Source organism: Myxocyprinus asiaticus, chromosome 38 (assembly GCF_019703515.2).
Source record: "Myxocyprinus asiaticus isolate MX2 ecotype Aquarium Trade chromosome 38, UBuf_Myxa_2, whole genome shotgun sequence".
NCBI classification, from domain to species: domain Eukaryota; kingdom Metazoa; phylum Chordata; class Actinopteri; order Cypriniformes; family Catostomidae; genus Myxocyprinus; species Myxocyprinus asiaticus.
Genome location: NC_059381.1, coordinates 1032007 through 1055299, shown reverse-complemented (window position 1 = coordinate 1055299; position 23293 = coordinate 1032007). Strand labels below are relative to the sequence as shown.

The window sequence follows — 23293 nt, the reverse complement described above, 5'->3', positions numbered from 1 at the left end:
TCTGAAACTGTGTTGAACGCACCACGGTCGTCTCTGTTCTTATAAAAGCAGACAAACACACTAGCAACCTTCAGATGTTCTTCAGCAAACTCCAGCAGAGAGATGAAGCTGAAAACACAAAGACAAACACGTTTAGTGATTTGATTGTAAAAAGTTAAACAGTTTTCTTTATTCCATCGTCTATTCCAACAGGGATGTAAACTCATGAAAGGTGAAAACGTAGAGAAAATCAGAGCAGGTGTTCGAGATCGGGGCCTGTGATCGATATTCCGATATTATGTGCCTATTTTACACAATCAATTAAATTGTTTTGCCCTCAAATGCAATCAAAATATAATCTGAATATTTTATTGAGCTCTGAAAAGTGCAAATTTAGTTTCCACATTGGGACATAAGGTACTTCACTTTGAAATAAATTATACAGATAATAATATAATAAAATAACAGCACGTGTGGAGGCTTCACGCTATTCTCCGCGGCATCAACGCACAACTCGCCACACGCCCTATTGAGAGCGAGAACCACATTATAGCGACCACGAGGAGGTTACCCCATGTGACTGTACCCTCCCTAGCAACCGGGCCAATTTGGTTGCTTAGGAGACCTGGCTGGAGTCACTCAGCACGCCCTGGATTCGAACTCATGACTCCAGGTGTGATAGTCAGCGTCAATACTCACTGAGATACCCAGACTCCAATAAAGGTGCATCTTAAAAAAAAAAATTATATATATCGATATTTATGTGTTGTATCAATAACATTGGATCGGGGGCCTGGGTAGCTCAGTGGTAAAATACGCTGGCTACCAGCCCTGGAGTTCGCTAGTTTGAATCCCAGGGCGTGCTGAGTGACTCCAGCCAGGTCTCCTAAGCAACCAAATTGGCCCGGTTGCTAGGGAGGGTAGAGTCACATGGGGTAACCTCCTCGTGGTCGCTGTAATGTGGTTTGTTCTCGGTGGAGCGCATGGTGAATTGAGCGCGGATGCCGCGGTGGATGGCGTGAAGCCTCCACACGCGCTATGTCTCCATGGCAACGCGCTCAACAAGCCACGTGATAAGATGCGCGGGTTGACTGTCTCAGACGCGGAGGCAACTGGGATTCGTCCTCCGCCACCCGGACTGAGGCGAATCACTATGCGACCACGAGGACTTAGAGCGCATTGGGAATTGGGCATTCCAAAATTGGGAGAAAAAGGGGAAAAATCCCCCCCAAAAAAATAACATTGGATCGTTGGTCATTGGATCGATCCAGATCGATGGAGCGTTACACCCCTAGTACATCTGTATACATATATTTTATTTGTCTTATTGTGTATTTCTATATGTACTTATATTTTCTATTCGCTTTTTATTTTTATTCAATTTTTTTTTATTATCTCTGTCTTGTTGTTGTATTGTTTGTGCACTGGAAGCTTCTGTCACAAAGACAAATTCCTTGTATGTGTAAGAATACCTGGCAATAAAGCTCCTTCTGATTCTGTGTCATTTGAGTCATCATTGAGTCTGTGTCGTGTATCTGGCGCCATCTCCTGGTGGTCATATGTAACATTGTGCTTCATGTGGATTATCTAATGATCTATGCATCTGATTATCTTGTGTGTGGACTCGTTTGAAAGATAATCACCTCCTCTAAGTAACAGTATGTGGCATTTATTTCCATTTATTTTTTGTGACGTTATAAGTGAAAATGTGGCATAAGCAACATAATTAGCTGTAAGCATAAAGACATATAATTAGCTATTACGTGCTACATTTTTGTCTGTGAGTAAAAGTTTGATGTTTTTACTGATTACAATAATATGTACAATTTTTTTTTTAAATAAATGATCAAAACGGAACACTTCTGATTTGTCTGCAAATTTTAAAGCACTTGTTCAGTTTTGGTCATAATGTCTACATGCATTGGAAAGTAGAGCGTCTAAGCTTTCAAACGAAACCTATTTTGTGTTGGTCAAGACTCTAGTTATATTATGTAATATTTTGATGATTGTATTTTTACTTGTGGGCCGGGCCCGCAAGGGTTAATAACAAAAAAGTGGAAAATTTTACCAAACAATTTGGGAAAATTAGCTTCAGAAAAACTGACTTTAGCTGAAAGGCAAGTTGTTTGCATCCCTGAAAAAAAAAAAAAAAAAAAAAATCAATCCCCATGAGCTCTGACCCATGTGTGACCTCTCACCTCTCCTTGCTGCCCTCTGGGAAGGGGTCGCTAGGAATCTCCACAAACAGTCCCTCCCCTCTAAGCACCGCCTCCCATTGGATCACGCGGGAAACGGTGAGACAGCTCTGGAAGTGCAATATTCTGGGGCGACCAGCCCCACCGGGCTCTTCTGTCACAGTCAACTTCCTGTCCTGTATAGAGAGAGAGAGAGAATTACATTTTACATGAATGTAACATATGACTTTAATAACAGTCTAAACAGTGAATTTTGAAAGCTAAATAAATATAAAAATAATCATTACAAAAAAAATGTAAACCAAATGTTTAAATTTTCAGAGGCAAATGCACGTAGTTTTTTCTTGTGCAAACCCCTATGCGGTTGCTATGGTGCTTTAGGTGGTTGCTAGGTGGTTTCTTAAAAAGTCTCAAAGTTCGCTCATTTTCACATCCACTTATCAATTAGTTTCACAACATGTGATCAAGATATTAATACTTAGTTTAATAAGCTCAACACAACAATTAACCGGTCTTATTGACTCAATTATTCTCTATTAAAAAATGCTGCAGCACACAGTGCACACGCAATGTGAGCTAAACTTCACCGTGTTAGTAACAATGACGGCCTTGTGCGTGTTATTCTTGTGTGCACTAAACTAGACAGGATCACATGACAGGAAATGGCACTGCCGTGTGTTTGGCATGTTGGCTGCAGACTGACGTGCTAGAACATTCCAACACATTCATGTGGACTTTATTTTCACGAGCACCAGATTATTATAATGATTCAAGGGCATCTCTTGCTTGAATACAGGGATGCTGTTTACAGCGATTACAATGTTTATATGAGTGTCTGAATGTCACGTCCACTAACATTTTGCTTTCAGATTCACAAGGAACCTAAACCACATTTGACAACAGTCTGAACAGCTGCCATACTATCATCTCCACAGACGGTTGCCAACTATCTCGTATTAGCCGGGATGCCTAATTATTTTCGGCTGAAACGTCAATGTACCATACAGGACACCATATTGTAGATCCGTGTTCCCTTTTTTTTGGATAGTAAAAGGAATTCGAATATAAAGTGCTCAATAATCTTCAAATAATCAGTTAGATCAAATGATCAGTACAGGCATAATTATTGAATCCTCATATGTGTTTTTAATGCACAAATGCAATCAATATAATTGACAACTTTATTGAGCTCTCTGAAAAGTGCAAATCTAGTATCCACATTGGAAGCTGCACAACAAAATAATGCATTAGGTATCATGAATTAACAATATATATTTAGTATCTTTGTTGATGTTGGTTTATAAAAATATAGCTGTTCATTGGGGCCTGGGTAGCTCAGTGGTAAAGACGCTGGCTACCACCCCTGGAGTTTGCTAGTTTGAAACCCAGGGTGTGCTCAGTGACTCCAGCCAGGTCTCCTAAGCAACCAAATTGGCCCGGTTGCTAGGGAGGGTAGAGTCACATGGGGTAACCCCCTCGTGGTCGCTATAATGTGGTTCGTTCTTGGTGGGGCGCGTGGAGAGTTGTGTGTGGATGCCGTGGTGGATGGCGTGAAGCCTCCACATGAGCTATGTCTCCGTGGCAACACGCTCAACAAGCTGCATGATAAGATGCATGGGTCTCAGACGCGGAGGCAACTGGGATTCGTCCTCCGCCACCCAGATTGAAGCGAATCACTACGCCACCACGAGGACTTAAAAGCGCATTGGGCATTCCCAATTAGGGAGATATTTAAAAAATAAATAAATAAATAAATAAACAGCTGTTCATTGTCAGTTCCTAGTGCCTTAACTACTTAAGTATTTTTTCTGAGCATATGAATATAAAGCTAATTTAAAAGTACATCTTCAGCTTTCACACAATACCTATTGTGTGTTGGTCAATACTGTAGTTTTTTTTCTCCCCAATTTGGAATGCCCAATTCCCAATGCGCTCTAAATCCTTGTGGTGGCGTAGTGACTCGCCTCAATCCGGGTGGAGGACGACGAATCTCAGTTGCCTCCGCATCCGAGACCGCCAATCCGTGCATCTTATCATGTGACTTGAGCGCGTTACCGCGGAGACCCAGCACGGGTGGTGGCTAGCACGGGTGGAGGCATCCACGCACAACTCACCACGCGCCCCACCAAGAGCGAGAACCACATTATAGCGACCACAAGGAGGTTACCCCATGTGACTCTACCCTCCCTAGCAACCGGGCCAATATTCAAGTCACTCAGCACGCCCTGGATTTGAACTCGCGACTCCAGGTGTGGTAGTCAACGTCAGTACTTGCTGAAATACTGTAGTTATTAATATTTTTACCATTATTTTTTTCTCGTGTGGCAAGGTGTTAATGTCAGTGGTCAAAACAGTTTTCTGAGCTTTAGCAACACCAATGCACTGGTTTTTGTAACTACAGCAGCTCCCGACATGTGATCCAGTGCTCACATTTTATTGGTTGGTGTGTTTCATCAAAAAAATAAAAATCGACATATTCACTGTAAAAAAAAAAAACGTGGCTTCGTCAGCACGTGAATGTTTGCTACAGGTGTGAATTGCTCGTTAAGAATCCATTGCAAGAAAATTCATGTTTGGTGTGAAAAGGCCTTAATATTCATCAGATTTTGGTATTATTTCAAGGACTGAGAAAGTATTAACCGAAGGCGTAGAGATGGCTAAATCATTTATTTTTGGAAAACATTACTTCATAATAATGGAGAAAGAATGAGACCAATTAAGAATTATTTCACTTGTTTTAAAATGAACACCGAATATCTTAAATGCGACCTCTGAATTCTATGGAAAAATAAGTGATTTAGTTTGATCATGTGACTTTCTATTGCAGTTTTATTGTAGGTCTACTATTTTAACCTAACCAAAGTTTGCTGGCATGGACTTTTAATAAAAAGAATAATAAAGGACCTTTCATTGAACTCATATTAGCCAGATATGCATGATATGTGTGTGTGAATTTACTGAATACACTGCATATTCAGATATTCTGCACTAAAATATTTACAAGAAAATCGCAGTCATTACAGTCATTGACACATATTTCACAAGTGTAGTATGACTATTTGTGAGTTTTCAAAAAAAAAAAAAAAAAAGCACACAAATGGCATCACAAATGTTTTCTTTTTGTTTTTTATTTGTGTTCTTTTTAAAGCTGCCACAAATTCAGTAATTTTAGGTCGCCGTTATCAAATAAAAAAGTGCTGCAAAATCCAGGTGGAACTGATATACGTGTATGTCGGTGTGTGTGTGTGTGTATGTATGTGAGTGTGTGTGTATGTCTGTGTGCACGAGCATGTCTGAGTATGTCTGTGTATATGTGTGAGTATATGTGCGAGTGTGCGCTCGCGAGTATGTCTGTGCGCGCGAGCACGTCTGTGTGTGCGCGCGCGTGTATGTCTGTCTGTCTGTCTCTCTGTGTGTGTGTGTGTGCGCGTGTGAGTATGTCTGTGTATATGTGTGTATGTCTGTGTGTGTGCGCGCGCGCGAGTATGTCTGTCTGTCTGTGTGTGTGTGTGTGTGTGTGTGAGTATGTCTGTGTATGTGTGTATATGTCTGTGTGTGAGTATGTCTGTGTATATGTGTGTATGTCTGTGTGTGTGTGAGCATGAATGTGTAAATACTCACGGAGTACAGCTGCTGAGCTGTGGATGTGTGATCCCGTGCTCCGTTCCCTCGCCCACCTGGGATCTTCAGAGGTGGGTGAGGGGCATCAGGAGCACCACAGAGGCCCTGGACCAGTGGTACTACTACAACATAGAGACAAACTGCAGAAAAATACAAATATAGAACATTACAATAACTAAAATCTCATTTATACACAAAGTAAAAACCACAAACAACCAAATCAGCGCTTGAGAAACCATATTTTGCTTTGTTCCATTTTTTAATCATATTATAAAGCTGTTTTAGACATGGAAAAACTTCACATGAGATCTAACCTGTAATAACCGTGCAAGTAAATGTCAGTTTATTTCAGCAGAGAAAGAATGCAGAAATAACACGTGACATCAGTGATTAACAGAGTCATGGGCTTTCACGACATTAACTCATTATGACAACATTATGAAACGGTTCTTTTCAAGGTCACATCATGTGAAGTAAAAATGTACTCTAAATTGTTACGCTCGTTGCGAAACAACAATAATAATAGTGGTAGACGAATATATGGGTTTTACTAATTAATCGTGCACATAGTTTCAGATTTTTTTAAATATTTATTCCTCATCAATACACCTCATATGGTGAAATATATAGGCTATAAAAACTTAATTTGTTAAATACTTCCATAAAGAGCATTATAACAGATCCAAGAATCTGTCATTTTTAAAATAAAGTCCCTGATGTATTTTGGGCTTCTTTATAATTAAAAGGCCCACGTTATACACAATATCTGAATTTTCCCGATTATTATTGGAATTTTTGTTGCATGATAAACTTCTTTTGAGATTTTATTCATGTTAGACTCTTGTAGATTCAGTGTCTGCGCCCGTTATAGTAAGAAAATACTAAGAAATCTTTGATCATTCTATAAACACATTTTTAAAAACTATCGGTCGATTAATCGGTTATCAGCCGACCTCTAAATAATAATAATAATAAACAAAGTAATTCCGGACATTAGCGAGCAGCCGCCTGTTTTTTTTTTTTACAATATAAGTTTCAGGATTATCTTTTGTTTTAATCAAAAGGGAGTAAAACGCATCTTTTGTTTTGCCTGAATTATTAAATAAAAAAATTAATTTTTTTAAAGATATATTTCTACAATACATACATTGCCGTCATCTAATAACAATAATGTTAAGACAGACAATCTCACCAAAAATGACTGAAAAAATAAACCCCACTAAAATAAACTACCAAGACAATCATGGTAATAAGGTACTTGATAAAAATACACGTCGGGCGCGATCACAGCCCGGAGTCTGGTGACGTCATCACGCACTAAATGAAGCCCTGTGACGTAGGCGTTAAAGAACGAGGCCTTCGACGTCAAATCTAAAAAATAACAAGGCGTTCTAACTACATTAACAGAATAATACACCGTATTATTGCATGTGAAAACACAGTTTTGCGTGTTGATTGTCCAAAACAACTGTCGCAATTGTCTGACGAACAGTTGCTAACATTAGCATAACATAAGCAAGGCCCTGAGAGAAAAATAATTCCCAATAAATATCAAAATAAAACACAAAATCCTTCATTTGGCACTGTTGTGACTTGTTGAAGGATGCTAAACGGATTTAAAGCGTTAAACAAAATAAACTGGGCTCTTACACTTCTGTTTTAAAGTCGCTCACCTTCCCATCATGTCATTAATACTGTTACTGAGCGCCTCCATGATGCTGTTTTGGCACTGTTTCTTTCCTTCTTTCTCACGGGCAAAGCAATGACTGTTGAGGATCCGCTGGAGGTTGGATTTTACCATCCGGCCTCGGGAGAGTTCACGGCGGCCTGTGTTCTCGGCTGCTGTCGGGCAGAGAGTGAGAAGCGCAGAGGCGGAGACGCCACACAAAACACATTCGACGCTACTATGGCGAAGGCGGAGCTCATGAATATTCATTACTTCTTGATGACGTTGTTTGGTTGCGCACTATGAGCGTTCTGAACGTATATAGTTAATATGCGAGACCACAGGCTTTTGGCCAATCGGGTTAGCCAATTAGGCGAACGTCTGGTTGCGTGATTAATATTTATGAAGCAAGCCTTCGCCGTAGTAAGATTAGTAATTTGTCGTTTGTAGCGAGTGGAAAATTACTGAGAGGAAGCTAACGTAGTTTTCGCTTTTGAGACTGTTATGACACAGCAGTCACTGGGAGACAAAGGCATGTTTGGGCTATTATCATGTTTTTATATTTCATCTGTGAGCATTTGAGGCAATAAATGTCATAAGGAAACTGTAACAACATTGTGACATTTTGTGTACATCACAGATTTTGTGACATTTATGTAAACAGTCTAAAATTTTAAATGAAGATATGTGTTGTAGTCTTTAATAACAAAAAGAACCATTGGACATGGTACTGTGGTAATACTATGTTCTTGGACATAATACCATGGTATTATTCAAAGTACCTTGGAGTAGCATGTAAATATCATGGTATATGAATATGGCAATCATTTGGTACCATGCTAAATATCAAAGTACCATGCTATTACCACATGATACCATCACTGTACCATGGTAGCACCAAAGTACTTTTTATTCTTCTTTAATCTAACAGTGTTTCAATAATCATGCATACAGTGTCATTTATGTAACTTCGTGTTAAAGCTGAATAGTGTGCTATCTGATTTCTCTACAACTAGTTAGTATCTTGAGTGTGGTTTTGATTATGTTCTTTAACTGCAGCTGTGCAACTAGCACATATTTATGGATATCTGGCTCCATTGGAGACAAATCTACTTTGGTTTTGGATGATGACGTCAGATCTGTAACTGGTTCTCTGTGTAAACTCATGTAAATGTTTGGCAGAATATTATTGTGAGAATAAATTATCATGTGTTAAGAGTGACTTGACTCAAAAAGAAACACATTTTCTCCCAGTTACAGATTGCTGTTGAAGAGGCTTCTTTGGCGAACCACGTATATATCACATGGGATAAATGCCATCACATCACATACATCACATCCGCATTGATCACACACATACAGCACATTAAAATCTGCAGACAGAAGCAGGGAACCAGGTGAAAGTTTAATTGCAGATCTTTGTCTAAACTCTGCTACAGTATCTGTTACAGACTGGGATAACTGCTATATGTGTGTTACTGTGTTTACTGTAGTGATAAACCCATTGATAAAGTGGGTAACTGTTTTGTGTCTGGACATATGGTGAAATCACTGTGGGTCCATCCAACCAACCAACCAACCATCCAACCAACCAACCAACCAACCAACCAACCAACCAACCAACCAACCATCCAACCAACCAACCAACCAACCAACCAACCAATCAACCATCCAACCAACCAACCAACCAACCAACCAACCAATCAACCATCCAACCAACCAACCAACCAACCAACCATCCAACCAACCAACCATCCAACCAACCATCCAACCAACCAACCAACCAACCAACCAACCATCCAACCATCCAACCAACCAACCATCCAACCATCCAACCAACCATCCAACCAACCAACCAACCAACCAACCAACCAACCAACCAACCATCCAACCAACCAACCAACCAACCAACCATCCAACCAACCAACCAACCAACCAACCAACCAACCATCCAACCAACCATCCAACCAACCAACCAACCAACCATCCAACCATCCAACCAACCAGCCAACCATCCAACCAACCAGCCAACCATCCAACCATCCAACCAACCAACCATCCAACCATCCAACCAACCAACCAACCAACCAAAAAATGTGTATTATATTTCTTAACCCTTTAAGCTCTGAAGGTGTTTTTAAAGATTTCCTGTTTCAGTGGCATACCCAAAATTAAAGGCTTTTAAAAAAAAACGAGGGTCAAGCATTTGGTATCATTGTAAAGAAAACTTTTCAATGTTTTAATGATATACGTAGATTATGATACATTCTGAGACTCTCAGCCTAAGTAACTGCTGAAAAAAAAAGCCCAAATTGAGCCTAAAATTTTCTTTTTTCTTATTTTTGTGATTTGACATTATATATCTCTTCGTGTAAATAAGGTGGATCCGAAAAACTGCTTTTGTTTTGTTCCCAATCATGTCAACTGTATCTGAGACTTAGTGTTGATATTACAAAGAAATCAAAACTTATAGCGTTACAAAAATAATTTATCACAGTGTCCAAAAGCCCCTCCAAACAAATAAAACATTATAATTGTACATAAGAACTAATTACACATGCAAACACAACAATGACTAAAGGTTTGTATAGCATGCAGACATGATTTTAGTAATGAGATTTCACAGAATGAGTTTCATTCTGTGTCATTTGAGTCATCATTGAGTCGGTGTCATGTATTTGGCGCCATCTCCTGGTGGCCATATGTAACATTGTGCTTCATGTGGATTATCTAATGATCTATGCATCTGATTATCTTGTGTGTGGACTCGTTTGAAAGATAATCAAAAATGGTGTGTGATATTTTATGTTCCGTTTCTATTTTCGTGAAGTTATAAGTGAAAACGCGGCATATAAGCAACACCAACATAATTGTCAAAGACATATAATAAGCTATTACTCGCTATATTTTTGTCTGTAAGTAAAACAAATAGGCTGGTTGTATTCTACTCTTTGAGAACTTTCCAACAACATATGACACATGGCTATTTGATCTGTTTGATGTTTTTTCTGATTGTAATAATATATACAGTGAATTTTTTTTATTTTTATAGATTATCAAAACTAACACTTCTGATTTTTCTGCAAATTTTAAAGCACTTGTTCAGTTTTGGTCATAATGTCTACATGCATTGGAAAGTAGAGCTTATAAACTTTAAAACAACACCTATTTTGTGTTGGTTAAGACTGTAGTAAGTAATAGTTATAATTGTTTTTTTTTTTTTTCTGGTGGGCCCATCCGAGTTTAAAGGGTTAAAATTATGTAATTACGTAATCCCACAATATTATGAAATGTTTTAATTTCACAGTAATGTTATCGTCACAACCTAACATTAAAACTCTCAATAATCAAGTGCCATTACAGCATTTATCATATCATAATGTCGTTCTGTAACATTTCATGTCTGAATTTAATTGATTCCATGATTTGCTTTCACTATTAAATGGTCTCTGTCAGTGCAGGTGTGTTTGTGGTCTGTACGTGACCTCCTAAACCACCTGCTTTGATTGGCATATTTCTTCATTTCTTACAAAAGTATTTGTATATTTTATATTTATTATTTTTTAGAGGTGTTCGTCATGCATTCAATTTTAACGACTGTGTTTAAAAATGCGTTTAGTATTTCCCTAGTCACGACAACGCGCATGCTCAATTTTGTGATCACTGGCGCCCTCTAATGGACGTTCTGTAAAAGACTGCAATACCTTAAATCTACCACAAGATGTCACTGTTGATCAACACAGAGCGAGTGTGCTCGTATCAGCAGTTTTCTCTGATCTCACGCTTTCTTTCCTATAAAAACACTTTTCTTGACGCGAAAGTGTTGCAACACAGACTGCAATGATATAAAGAAAAAAAAAAAAAAAAAAACAGAAATCAAGAACTGCACCCAGACAGCCTGTTACAACATAGAAAACAGCTACAGCACTGCAAGAACAGAGAAGACATACTTGTTAATGAAATATTTAATTCATTTAAGCCACTTGCACAGAGGGTTGGCATAGACTTGTTACTGTAATTACAGTAATCCACCAGCATGATGTCCATCAGTGAGAGCCGATCTGATCTGGTTCCCTCACTTTTTTTTAGTCACAGATATTCATACAGTAATTTAACAGGCCTTCAGTGTTCGTTATGTTTGGCAGAAGCTTTCGAATAGACATTATGTTTATAGTGATTACAACAGTGTATACAGTATGTAGCCTTGTTATAAGTTAACCATCATAATGATTCGTGCATGTTCTGACATTTAAATGGATAGAGAAAATCTCTTTACTGTGATGCACCCTCATAATGTGATTATAATGTGATTAAGGTAATACTGCGCTTAAACTGTAGCTCATGTAAACAGAATATTGCGATTATGCTAATAATCAGAGTAATGATAATCACAGTAAGATATGTGGAGTACTCCTATTTTAATCGCTTTAATTACATTTCTTCCATTCATCATTTTCCATTCAAGCGCAAGTTCAAAAACATCACGAAATAGCTGCACTTACTTTGTGGCTTCATGTAAAACAGCAGCTCCATGCACAGTTTTACAGTAGTGGTGCTCCCCCATCTACGGCCCCACAGCAAAAGAAAACATATTTTACAGAGTTATAAATATCTCTGAGTTTGCAGTCTGAATTGAATGTTGGGGAGATAAAAAGAAAAAAAAAAAAAAAAACACGTTTTGAAATGATTTTGTGCTCGCAGGCGAAACACCAACATCCATCACGTGTATTCCGATTCACAAACAAATGACCCTTATAAACCGATTCTTTTTAGTGAATCAAAACAGACAGCACATCTAGTGTAATCTGACAAACAAATGACTGTTATGAACCGATTCTTTTTAGTGAATCAAAACAGACAGAGCAACCAGTCTAGTCCACCAAACAAATGACTCTTATGAACCGATTCTTTTTAGTGAATCAAAACAGAGCAACCACTCTAGTCCGACAAACAAATGACTCTTATAAACTGATCTTTTTAGTGAATCAAAACAGACAGAGCAACCAATGTAGTCCGACAAACAAATGACTCTTATGAACCGATTATTTTTAGCGAATCAAAACAGACAGCACATCTATTGTAATCTGACAAGCAAACAACTCTTATGAACCGATTCTTTTTAGTGAATCAAAACAGACAGAGCAACCAATGTAGTCCGACAAACAAATGACTCTTATGAACCGATTCATTTTAGTGAATCAAAACAGACAGAGCAACCAATGTAGTCCGACAAAGGACTCTTATGAACCGATTCTTTTTAGTGAATCAACACAGAGCAACCAGTCTAGTCCGACAAACAAATGACTCTTATGAACCGATTCTTTTTAGTAAATCAAAACAGACAGCACATCTATTGTACTCTGACAAACAAACAACTCTTATGAACAGATTCTTTTTAGTGAATCAAAACAGACAGAGCAACCAATGTAGTCCGATAAACAAATGACTCTTATGAACCGATTCTTCTTAGTGAATCAAAACAGACAGAGCAATCAATGTAGTCCAACAAACAAATGACTCTTATGAACCGATTCTTTTTAGTGAATCAAAACAGACAGAGCAACCAATGTAGTCCAACAAACAAATGACTCTTATGAACCGATTCTTTTTAATGAATCAAAACAGACAGAGCAACCAATGTAGCCCGACAAACAAATGACTCTTATGAACCGATTCTTTTTAGTGAATCAAAACAGACAGAGCAACCAGTGTAGTCCAACAAACAAATTACTCTTATGAACCGATTCTTTTTAGTGAATCAAAACAGACAGAGCAACCAGTGTAGTCCGACAAACAAATGACTCATGAACCGATTCTTTTTAGTGAATCAAAACAGACAGAGCAACCAGTTTAGTCCAACAAACAAATGACTCTTATGAACTGATTCTTTTTAATGAATCAGAACAGACAGAGTAACCAATGTAGTCTGACAAACAAATGACTCTTATGGACTGATTCTTTTTAATGAATCAAAACAGACAGAGCAACCAGTTTAGTCCAACAAACAAATGACTCTTATGGACCGATAGGAGTGTAAAAAAACGTGTGTAAAAATTTTAAAAGTCACTTACTGTATGTCCAAATTAATTAATGGAATGTTAGATATTTGTTAAAACTGTGATAACAGGTTTGACAAAAACTTGTTCACTTGTTGAATTCAACTAGTTCAAAGACTAAATTTTATTCTAGGAGTTGATATGGAATTATAAATCCTAGAACACAACATTGATTCTGCATTTTCCGCATTTTAAGTGAGTTTTCCTAATTCCCACATAGTAACCCGACATGTGTGATGCATCATCTCTTAGTCAGGTTTCAGTTAATTAGTCCCTGTTAAAGGCTCTATTGTTTCTTGTTTGTCATGGTCTTTGTGGACGGTTCAAGAGACACAAACCAGCCGTTCATACTGAAGACAAAAAGAGCCGAATGAAGTCTTTTGTCCAGGGAGGTCGTTTGGGACTCTCGGGAGCGGAATTCCATTGGCCGGCGTTCCATGGCAACACATTCCACCTATGACAAAAGAGCCGAGCTGTGGACGGAAGGTAGAATGCAAATCTGTTTTCTGGAATCACCGGGCAGATTTCAAGGAAACCAGCAAGACATTTCTCAGATATTTCATCTTCCTATTGCTGAATGCAGCCTATTGGGAAACTTTGAGGAATTTTTATTAGCAGGTTCCCAGAAGTCAACAGAATAATCTTAAAGGTGTAATGTTCCAAACTGGTATGATTACTGGTATTTGTGTACTGCACTGCTTTCCACAGCGGAGCTCCGTCGTTAATGAATCAACAGTGCCGTTACTCGAACCACAGCGAAATTATTTTGTAAATAAATTTGACCAGAGTTGTAATCTTGCAATCTAAATGAATTGCAATTAGATAAAAACACAGTGTATTGTAAAATATGGGCAAAAACACGTCTTTCTTTTGAATTGTCCACTCGTGTTGCTTGCAGATTCTTAGCGTGTCCAGTGAAGTCCGATTCACGAACAAATGACTCTTTTTCTGAACCGGTAGAAATGTGAAAGGCAGAATTAAAGAAATTAAAGGCAGAAATGTGAAGCTTATAATTTTATAAAAGCACTTACATTAATTCTCCTGTTAGAACTCATGTATTATTTCAGCTGTCATTTTAGGGTTTACAGCATTACATTGTCATGGCAACAAAGTTGTGAAATTGGCTATAACTTCACACAGATGCAATTAGTAAGTGATTTTATGACAGTAAAATCATGTTAACACACATATTGTTTATGTCTTGTGTCTATACTTTTGAAACAGTGAGTATTTTAATGTTTACAGATTGACCCCATTGACTTCCATTGTAAGTGTCTCACTGGAACACACATTTGTGCTTTTTTGAAAGAAAAAGAGGGACAAGTACAAATTATTATTATTATTTTTTTTGTTTGTGGTAATCTAGATCGTGCCACAAATGCTGTCGATTGAGCTTAATTTGTATTGAACCCGGAATATTCCTTTAAAAACTTACCAGTTACCATTTTTAATCTTCTGGCAAAATCTTCACTGAACGACTCACTGAATCAGAGCGGATACTGAATCAACATTTGACACACTTGCTAAACTGAAGCATTACTTTCAGAAATGAAGCAAGAGCTGTTTTATATATTTCCGTGATTCGTGAAACTTAAATCAGTTACCTGACAGGTTGTTCATATGATGACATGTAGTAAAACAAATTATATATACTGTTGTAATAGTATAAGGATGGGCAGTAAACGTAAGTTTAATATCAACACATGCAGACACACATGCAACGCGGCCATGTGCATCTCTCTCTCTCGAACTGGCGCCTCCAGCTCCCCTTTATCTCGCTCTACCTCTGATCAGCTGATTCAGTGCCAGCCGTGCACCATCACGGCCTGGCCACGCCCTCCTCGTCACAACTGTATATCAGGTCTGTCAATTTTAACACGTTAATTCAGTGCGATTAATTATATAAAAAAGAATGCGTTAAAAAAAATTAATTATATTAATCATGTCTCCAGACTGTAATTCAAGCTTGAAGAACCACCTTTTTTCTCCAGGGGGCAGTAAGCAAAACTCAGCTGTATAGGCAGTGCGCAGCTTATAAAGAGAGCAAACCACACTTACCGACAGCACAACACATGGACGGACAATGCCTGGCAATTCCGAATGCAGGGACGTGTTTTTCTAAGTTTCAAATATCTAAAGCACTAAAAATACCCATTTCTGCCATCATGGCAATAATTAAGAAGTTCAAATCAACTGGAGATGTTACGAATCAGCCTGGAAGAGGACGTGTGTCTATATTGTCTCCATGTACGGTGAGGAGGATGGTTCAAGTGGCCAAAAATTCTCCAAGAATCACATCTGGAGAATTGCAGACATAAGTTGGGTCTTGGGGTCAGAAAGTCTTCAAAACTACAATCAGATGTCACCTGCATCACCACAAGTTGTTTGGGAGGGTTTCAAGTAAAAAGCCTCTGCTCTCATCCAACAACAAACTCAAGCGTCTTCAGTTTGCCAGACACTACTGGAACTTCAAATGGGACTGGGTTCTATGGTCAGATGGAGCAAAAATTGACCCTTTTGGCAGCAAACACCAGAGATGGGTTTGGCACACACAGAGAGGTAGGCATATGGAAAAGTACCCCATGCCCACGGTTAAATATGGTGGTGGATCTTTAATGTTGTGGGGCTGTTTTTCTGCCAGAGTTCCTGGACATCTTGTTTGGATGCATGGCATCATGGACTCTATCATATACCAACAGATTAAAAATCAAAACCTGACTGCCTCTGTAAGAAAGCTTAAAATGAGCCATGGTTGGATCTTCCAGCAGGACAGTGATCCAAAACAAACATCAAAATCTACACAAAATGGTTCACTGACCACAAAATCAAGGTTCTTCCCTGACCTGAACCCCAAAGAAAACCTGTGGGGTGAACTAAAGAGGAGCGTCCACCAGCGTGGACCTCTGAATTTGAAGGATCTGGAGAGATTCTGTATGGAGGAATGATCTCAGATCCCTTGCCATGTGTTCTCCAAACTCATTAGGCATTATAGAAGAAGACTCAGAGCTGTTATCTTGGCAAAGGGAGGTTGCACAAAGGATTGAATAAAAAGGGGCCAATAATTTTTATTTGAGAAAAAAATTTGTTTTTTGCTAAAAATTGTTTTGTGTTTGTAATTGGTTGATATCTATTAGAGGATATATTCTTGTGAATATTTTGAATGAAAGATCAAAAGGATAAACATTAAAGACATTTTTTACAGCCTTCTTTGCTCATATTTACCTAGGGTGCTAATATTTTTGGCCACAACTGTACATGTTGTGGCTTTTGATGTTTCGATAAGTTTTGTTAGCTCTTCATGACCTTTGACAGCGGACTGAAGTTGCTCGTGAGGAAAATTATGAGACACTGTTTTCTGAAGTGCTGTGACAGATGATTGCATTATTCAAATTTTATTTCTGATGATTTCTATTTTATTAGTAAAGAAATTCATGAAGTCATTACTATTGTGCTGCGATGGAATATCTGGTTCAGTTGAGGCTTTATTCCGAACCAATTTAGCCACAGTACTGAATAAACACCTAGGATTGTTGTGGTTATTTTCTATGAGTTTGCTAAAATATGCTGACCTGGCAGCTTTTAGTTCCTGTCTGTAGCTACAGACACTATCCTTCCATGCACCGCGAAATACCTCTAATTTTGTATTCTTCCACTTGCGCTCCATTTTCCGAGCTGCTCTCTTGAGAGCATGAGTGTGATCATTGCACCATGGTGTGGGGCTTTTTTTCTATAATTTGCTTTAATTGAAGGGGGCGACACTATCAAGAGTGCTAGAGAAGACTGTATTTATATTTTCTGTTATTACATCAAGTTCTTCTAGACCTTTTGGCTTACTGAGTATATAAGAAAAATCTGGAAGATTATTAGTGAAGCTATCTTTAGTGATCGAAGGAATAGTTCTACCTGAACGATAGCGTGGTGTAGATTGAGTAATATTAGCAGATCGCAGAAAACCAGAGATGAGGTAATGATCTGAGATATCATCGCTCTGCGGCATAATTTCTATAGTATCAACATCAACTCCATACGTCAGAATTAAATCTAGCGGATGATTATGGCCATGAGTTGGTCCTGTCACATTTTGTCTGACTCCAAGAGAGTTGAAAATATCGATAAATGCTAATCCCAATGTGTCATTTTCATTATCTATGTGAATGCTGAAGCCACCAACAATTAAAGCTCTATCTACAGTAACTACTAGACCTGATAAAAAATGTGCAAATTCACCAAGGAAATCAGAATACGGTCCGGGTGATCTATATACTGTAGCAATGGCAAAAGACGACAGAGTTTTTTAAAATTTATATCTATATCTGACAGTGTCACATTAAGCATTATTAGTTCAAAAGACTTAAACTTATATCCTGTCCTCTGAGTAACACCAAAAACTTCACTGTAAATTGTAGCAACACCTCCTCCTCGACCCTTCAGACGAGGCTCATGTTTATAACAATAACCTGGAGGAGTAGATTCATTTAAACTAATATATTCTTCCGGTTTAAGTCAAATGGAGTGCGTCAAAATTATGATCTTTAATCATTTAATTTACAGTTAGTGCTTTGGTTGAAAGAGATCTAATGTTTAGTAGCCCTACCTTTACCTTTAGTACCTCAACCGCATACACAATTCTACAGCTTACATTTAAGTCATTCCACAGTCTAGCTCCTTCTTACCTTTCTGATTTACTTTCTCCCTATACTCCAATTCGCTCACTCTGATCTTCTGGGTGCGATCTAAAGGTCATGGTAGATCTTCTTCTTGTTCCCAGATTCTGTCTTTCGTCAAAGGGCGGCAGGTCTTTTTCTGTTGTGGCACCTAAGACATGGAACTCAATTCCCCTAGCACTACCGAACTACTACCTCCATCACTGAATTCAAAACTAAGCTCAAAACCTATTTGTTCTCTCAGTATTATCAGTTATAATGTGTATATGCATCATGAACTGCTCATTGTATTTGTATGCTTACTTGTACTGGATTGAAGTGTCTAAGTGTTTTTATGATCTGCTATATGCAACTGCATTTGCTTCCTGTTCTGGACCGGGCAACTGTCCACTGTCCATATGATTGTCTATATGTTTATGTTACTGTTCTTTATTGTGAAGCATCCTTGAGCTCTGGAAAGGCACTATATAAATTAAACATATTATTATTATATGATGTTTATCTTCAATTTTTTTATTTTTTTTCTAAATGATTTAGTGAGAGTTTTGTGTTTGGTAGTTCGGGGAACAGACACAGTCTCTATATGATATCTAGGTGATACAGTCTCTACGTGTTGTAGTTTATGTGACCTGTGTGACATCTCACAGGTCATACACAGTACACAGTATATATATATATATATATATATATATATATACACACACAATGTATATTCCTGTGTACAGTAGTATATCTTTTTATACACAGATAATATATTTTATTCTGTGACATGTTGAGAGCAATTCTATTTCATTATCTCTTGAATTAAGTCTAATTTACTCACTGCAAAAAAGTAATGTGAAAATATGACACTTTATTGGAAGATGCATTTGTGTTTTGCACACAGTACGTCAAGACAGGGTGATTTTACGGTTTATATACAGTGTCATGTTTAGATTAAAATGTTTTAAGAGTTTTTTCTTAAGGGAAAATGGTGCTTTTCTGGCATCTTTGCTTGCAAATAAAAAGCAAACAACTGTTGGTTTATATCAAAATAAAAACAAAATCCGAACTTAAAGAAATGCAAAGAATAAGAATGTTATAAACATACTGTTTCTGATTTTTTTATAGATCAAATCAACCGCTAAGACGCGCTTCGCACTTGCTATACAAAAAAATTCAATTTTCTAGACACTTCTGTGAAATTCCAGACTCAAAGTTTTTTTTTCCATTAAGCTCGAGTCACTTCGATCATGTTTTAATTGTACATTAAGATTCAACCTCAAAATATCTCAACAAAAGGCACTTCAAAACAGATTAACAAAATTATAAAACCATCTCATTTTCAGCGTCGAGTGAAACCAGTGGCTGTATAAATATTGCACCACAAGTCTTTAAATGAATCTCAACACAAACTTCAAACAGTTTAATCAAACCCTTGTGTGCAGGAAGAAGACGAGCTGTTCTCAGATTTCACAGCATTTTTATGAGGATTTCTGCAGCGTCAGCACCCGTCTATCTGCTCTGATGAGGACGACACGTTAACACTTAAAAAAGACGCTGTTTATACTGATTTACTGGCAGTACAAACTCAAATCTATGAGACCCAGATGAACATGAAAGGTCCAGTTTTACCATCAGCCCCTTTAAACTGTCAAAGGGCTCGAGGACACTCTTAAAGCCGTTTAGAGAAACTTCAAAAGATCGAGTGGGTATTTAGAAATATAGAAATGACTGTTACAGGACGGACAGATGAGAGACAACACATAGCATCAGCGCTCTTTTCACAGTGATAATATCTGCACAGTGTTAAAGAAGAAACTGCATATGACCACTGAAATACAAGAACAGAAGAACAAGTCCAGGTCACATTTCACCCAAGAATCATCTTTTGCTTAGTAAAAAAATTAAGCCTATTTTTTTGGAACATTTTGCATTGTGACATTATTTACTTCACAATCATACCCAAAACAATTCTCATTACTGTAACATGTAAAAATGATGTATTATTGATATATGTACTTTTTTTTAAAAGTATAACTGTTAAGTGTACATTATAGTAGTACTTGTACATATAAAAAAATAAAATAAATAAAAATGTGTTTAAATGCTGATTTTACTAAAAAAAAATTAATAAAAAAAAATATATATATATATATATATATATATATCAATTATGTCTTGGAATGGATAATTGTCATTGCTGTATTACAGTAATGAGACAGACATTTGTTTTTGCATTACAGTAATGAGAATTTTGGGGAAAATATGTTTAATGGTCATAAAAAAAATAAAATAAAAAAAAAAAGCCAAAATGCAAAATAAATTTTAAAGGGCCTAAAATTCATTTCATTCACACAAAATGCAATTAAACTGAAATAAAATGTCCAGCCAATACATCAAAAAATTATGAAACATTTTAATGAATTTATGAAACATTTTAATGAATTTATACAATATGAACCCTATTTTATGACCATCAAGTTTGTTTGCAATGACATTATTTTCATGGCAATTAAGCACATTTTTCTCCAAAGTTCGCTAAACTATTTTAATAAAAAAAGAAAATTTGGAAAGTACAATAGTTTACATCATGGCAGAATTTCAGTGTATGCATTTTTTAACACACACACACACACACACACAAACACACACACACACACAAACACACACACACACACACACAAACACTGTGTGTGTGGCTGGACAGGAACATTTTTCTTGGACAGGAAGTATTTTTTCTTCCATTACTGTAATGAGAATTTGGGAGTAAAATGTGTTTCATTGTCATGAAAATAAATATCAATAATAAAAATAATAATACAAAAAACAAAAAACAAAAACAAACGTAAAGGTCATAAAATAGGCTTAATTTATTTAATATAATTGAACTAAAATAAAACACTGTTTTTCCCACAAAAGTGTTAATCTGTCACGGACATGTCCAGCCCAATAAAAAAAAATAAACAAATAAAAATAGAAATTCATTTATACAATATGAACACTGTTTGAATCCTTTTAGGACCATTAAGATTAATTGCATTGTGACATTATTTTCATTTAATTAAGCACATTTTTTCAAAATTCTCTTTACAGTAATATGAAGAAATTAATATATTAATTAAATTATAAAGTACATTTGTAAACTACAATTGGAAGTTTATATTATGGCAGCATTTTAACTTAATTTATGCTGTTTTTATTAATAAAAACAATAATTGTGCCAGGATGATTTATCCTTGTATCACAGAAATGAGTTTTTTGCACATTACAATGGTGAACATTTTGTGAATGAAATGTGTTCACAATACAAAAAAAAATCTTAAATGGTCCTAAAAATAGGTGTCATTTTCTTGGAGCAAAATATAATGTCATTTTATTTTGATTTTGGGGTAAAATATGCAAATGACAGAGTGAATGTGAGAATTCATTCACTTCATTTCAAAGTCCCCAAAATACATAAAAAAAAAAGATAAACAAATAACAGTTAGAACACAAACTCTCGGGCCACGTCCACACTAATCTGTTTAAGTTTGAAACCCCCATTTTTAGTTTCTAAATTTCATCGCTTTCCAAAGTATGCAGTGGTGTTTTCGAAACCCTTTTTTTGATGTGTTTTTAAATGAACACATATTAGTGTGGATGTGGCCTGCGCTGGTGTCTCATTTCTGTTTTCCATCTTACAGTAAAAAAAACACAGTATATAGACATAATTTAACTCCATGCCACATATTGATGAGATGTGTTTGCTATTTTCCAGTTTTTAACACTCATCAGAATTATTTGATGTTCAGCAAGTCAGCAAAAAAAATTATTCATGTCCAAAAGTCCCGAGTCAATTTTGCAAGTCCTTTTCTTGTTTTTAACACATGGTCATTGTAAAGGACATCTGTGTGGCTGTTTATGAATAAGCAGATGTAAGATGGCAGGAATTTACATGTTTACAGTGACTTCAGTGTGAGAACTTGACATTGTACAGCAGTTCGGCGGTTTGACACAGTGATTTGGGGTTAGCACAGGAGAAATACTGACAGCAGAGCCAATCCTCGAGCTCGGCGTTCCGTTCCGGTTCCAGCGAGCGTTCCGCAAACTTCATCATGAGCAGAGCGCGCTTCACGTCCAACCAGTTCAACAATCCCTCATGTCTGGGCTGCTCGATTCGCCGTACGCTACCTGCGGACACCCAGGGTTGCTCCAGGAGGTCTCGCCGTGGCCCCCACAGCAACCCCTGCAACACCCGCTTGGCGTCCTGGATGTGGATGCGTTTTCCCGGGTCGGGCTCGAGAAGCAGGTGAGCGAGTCTTTGGAGTCCGGCCGAGTACATCGACACGCTCGGGATGGACGGCAGATCATCGCATTTGTACTCCTGCTGTCGCAGCGCGGGCGTCGCCTCGAATGGATTGCGTCGATGCAGAAGTTCATAGATCAGAATGCCGGTTTGAAACTCGTCGAACTTCCGATACTGCGCGGCCGAGACGATCTCGGGCGCCAGACGGGTGTGGTCTCGATTGACGCGTGGATCGGCGCAAACAGTTACGTCGCCTGCATTGCGCTGTTTGGCTTTGCAAAAGTTGCTGATGAGGAGACGCGGCAGGCATTGCTGCTGCGGGTCGGGACACGTTCCGTCTGCGGTGGAAGAGCGCCGGTGCTGCACCAGAAGCAGGTTTTCGAGGCAGATGTCACGATGTGTGACCCCATGTGATTTCAGATGCTCCAGTCCGGTGCAGAGCTGCAGCAGCAGGAAGCAAACGCGTCGCTCGTAAACCTCCGGTTGCGCCTGATGAAACGACTCCCACTCTTTGACGAAATCAGCGGCGCTCTGGTGAGGAACCTCTTGTGTGATGACCACCACGCGCTCCTGCTCGGACGGTCCCGGCGCCCTGGATGCACTCTGCTCGTTGGCTAACATGCTCTGCGGCACGCATGCGATGAAGTGACCGCAGTCCTGCTGCAGGTTAAAGTGAGCTGGCAGATTCTGCTGCACAGACAGACTGTACAGATGAGCCTGATTACTGTCAGCCGACTGACCCTTACAGATCTACAACAACAGAGAGAAGAGACACATGGGTAGTTAAACATCTGACATGCAACGCTCCATCCTGCTTTTACTTATTTTGGAACTATTTACGTTAG

The 23293-nt window shown here is 38.0% G+C and overlaps 1 protein-coding gene and 1 pseudogene across 2 annotated transcripts in view; both read right to left on the bottom strand.

Annotated features, from left to right (window-relative positions):
- Positions 1-7670, bottom strand: part of LOC127429094 (ornithine decarboxylase antizyme 2-like) — an 8710-nt pseudogene extending 1040 nt beyond the window's left edge.
- Positions 7671-20890: 13220 nt separating this feature from the next.
- LOC127429088 (inactive tyrosine-protein kinase PRAG1-like) overlaps positions 20891-23293 on the bottom strand; it is a 39355-nt gene continuing 36952 nt past the window's right edge. For both annotated transcript variants that reach the window (XM_051677883.1, XM_051677884.1), the window contains exon 6: positions 20891-23198. In XM_051677883.1, the coding sequence (XP_051533843.1) occupies positions 22113-23198 (1086 nt within the window). In that variant the 3' untranslated portion in view covers positions 20891-22112. The remainder of the gene's footprint in view (positions 23199-23293) is intronic.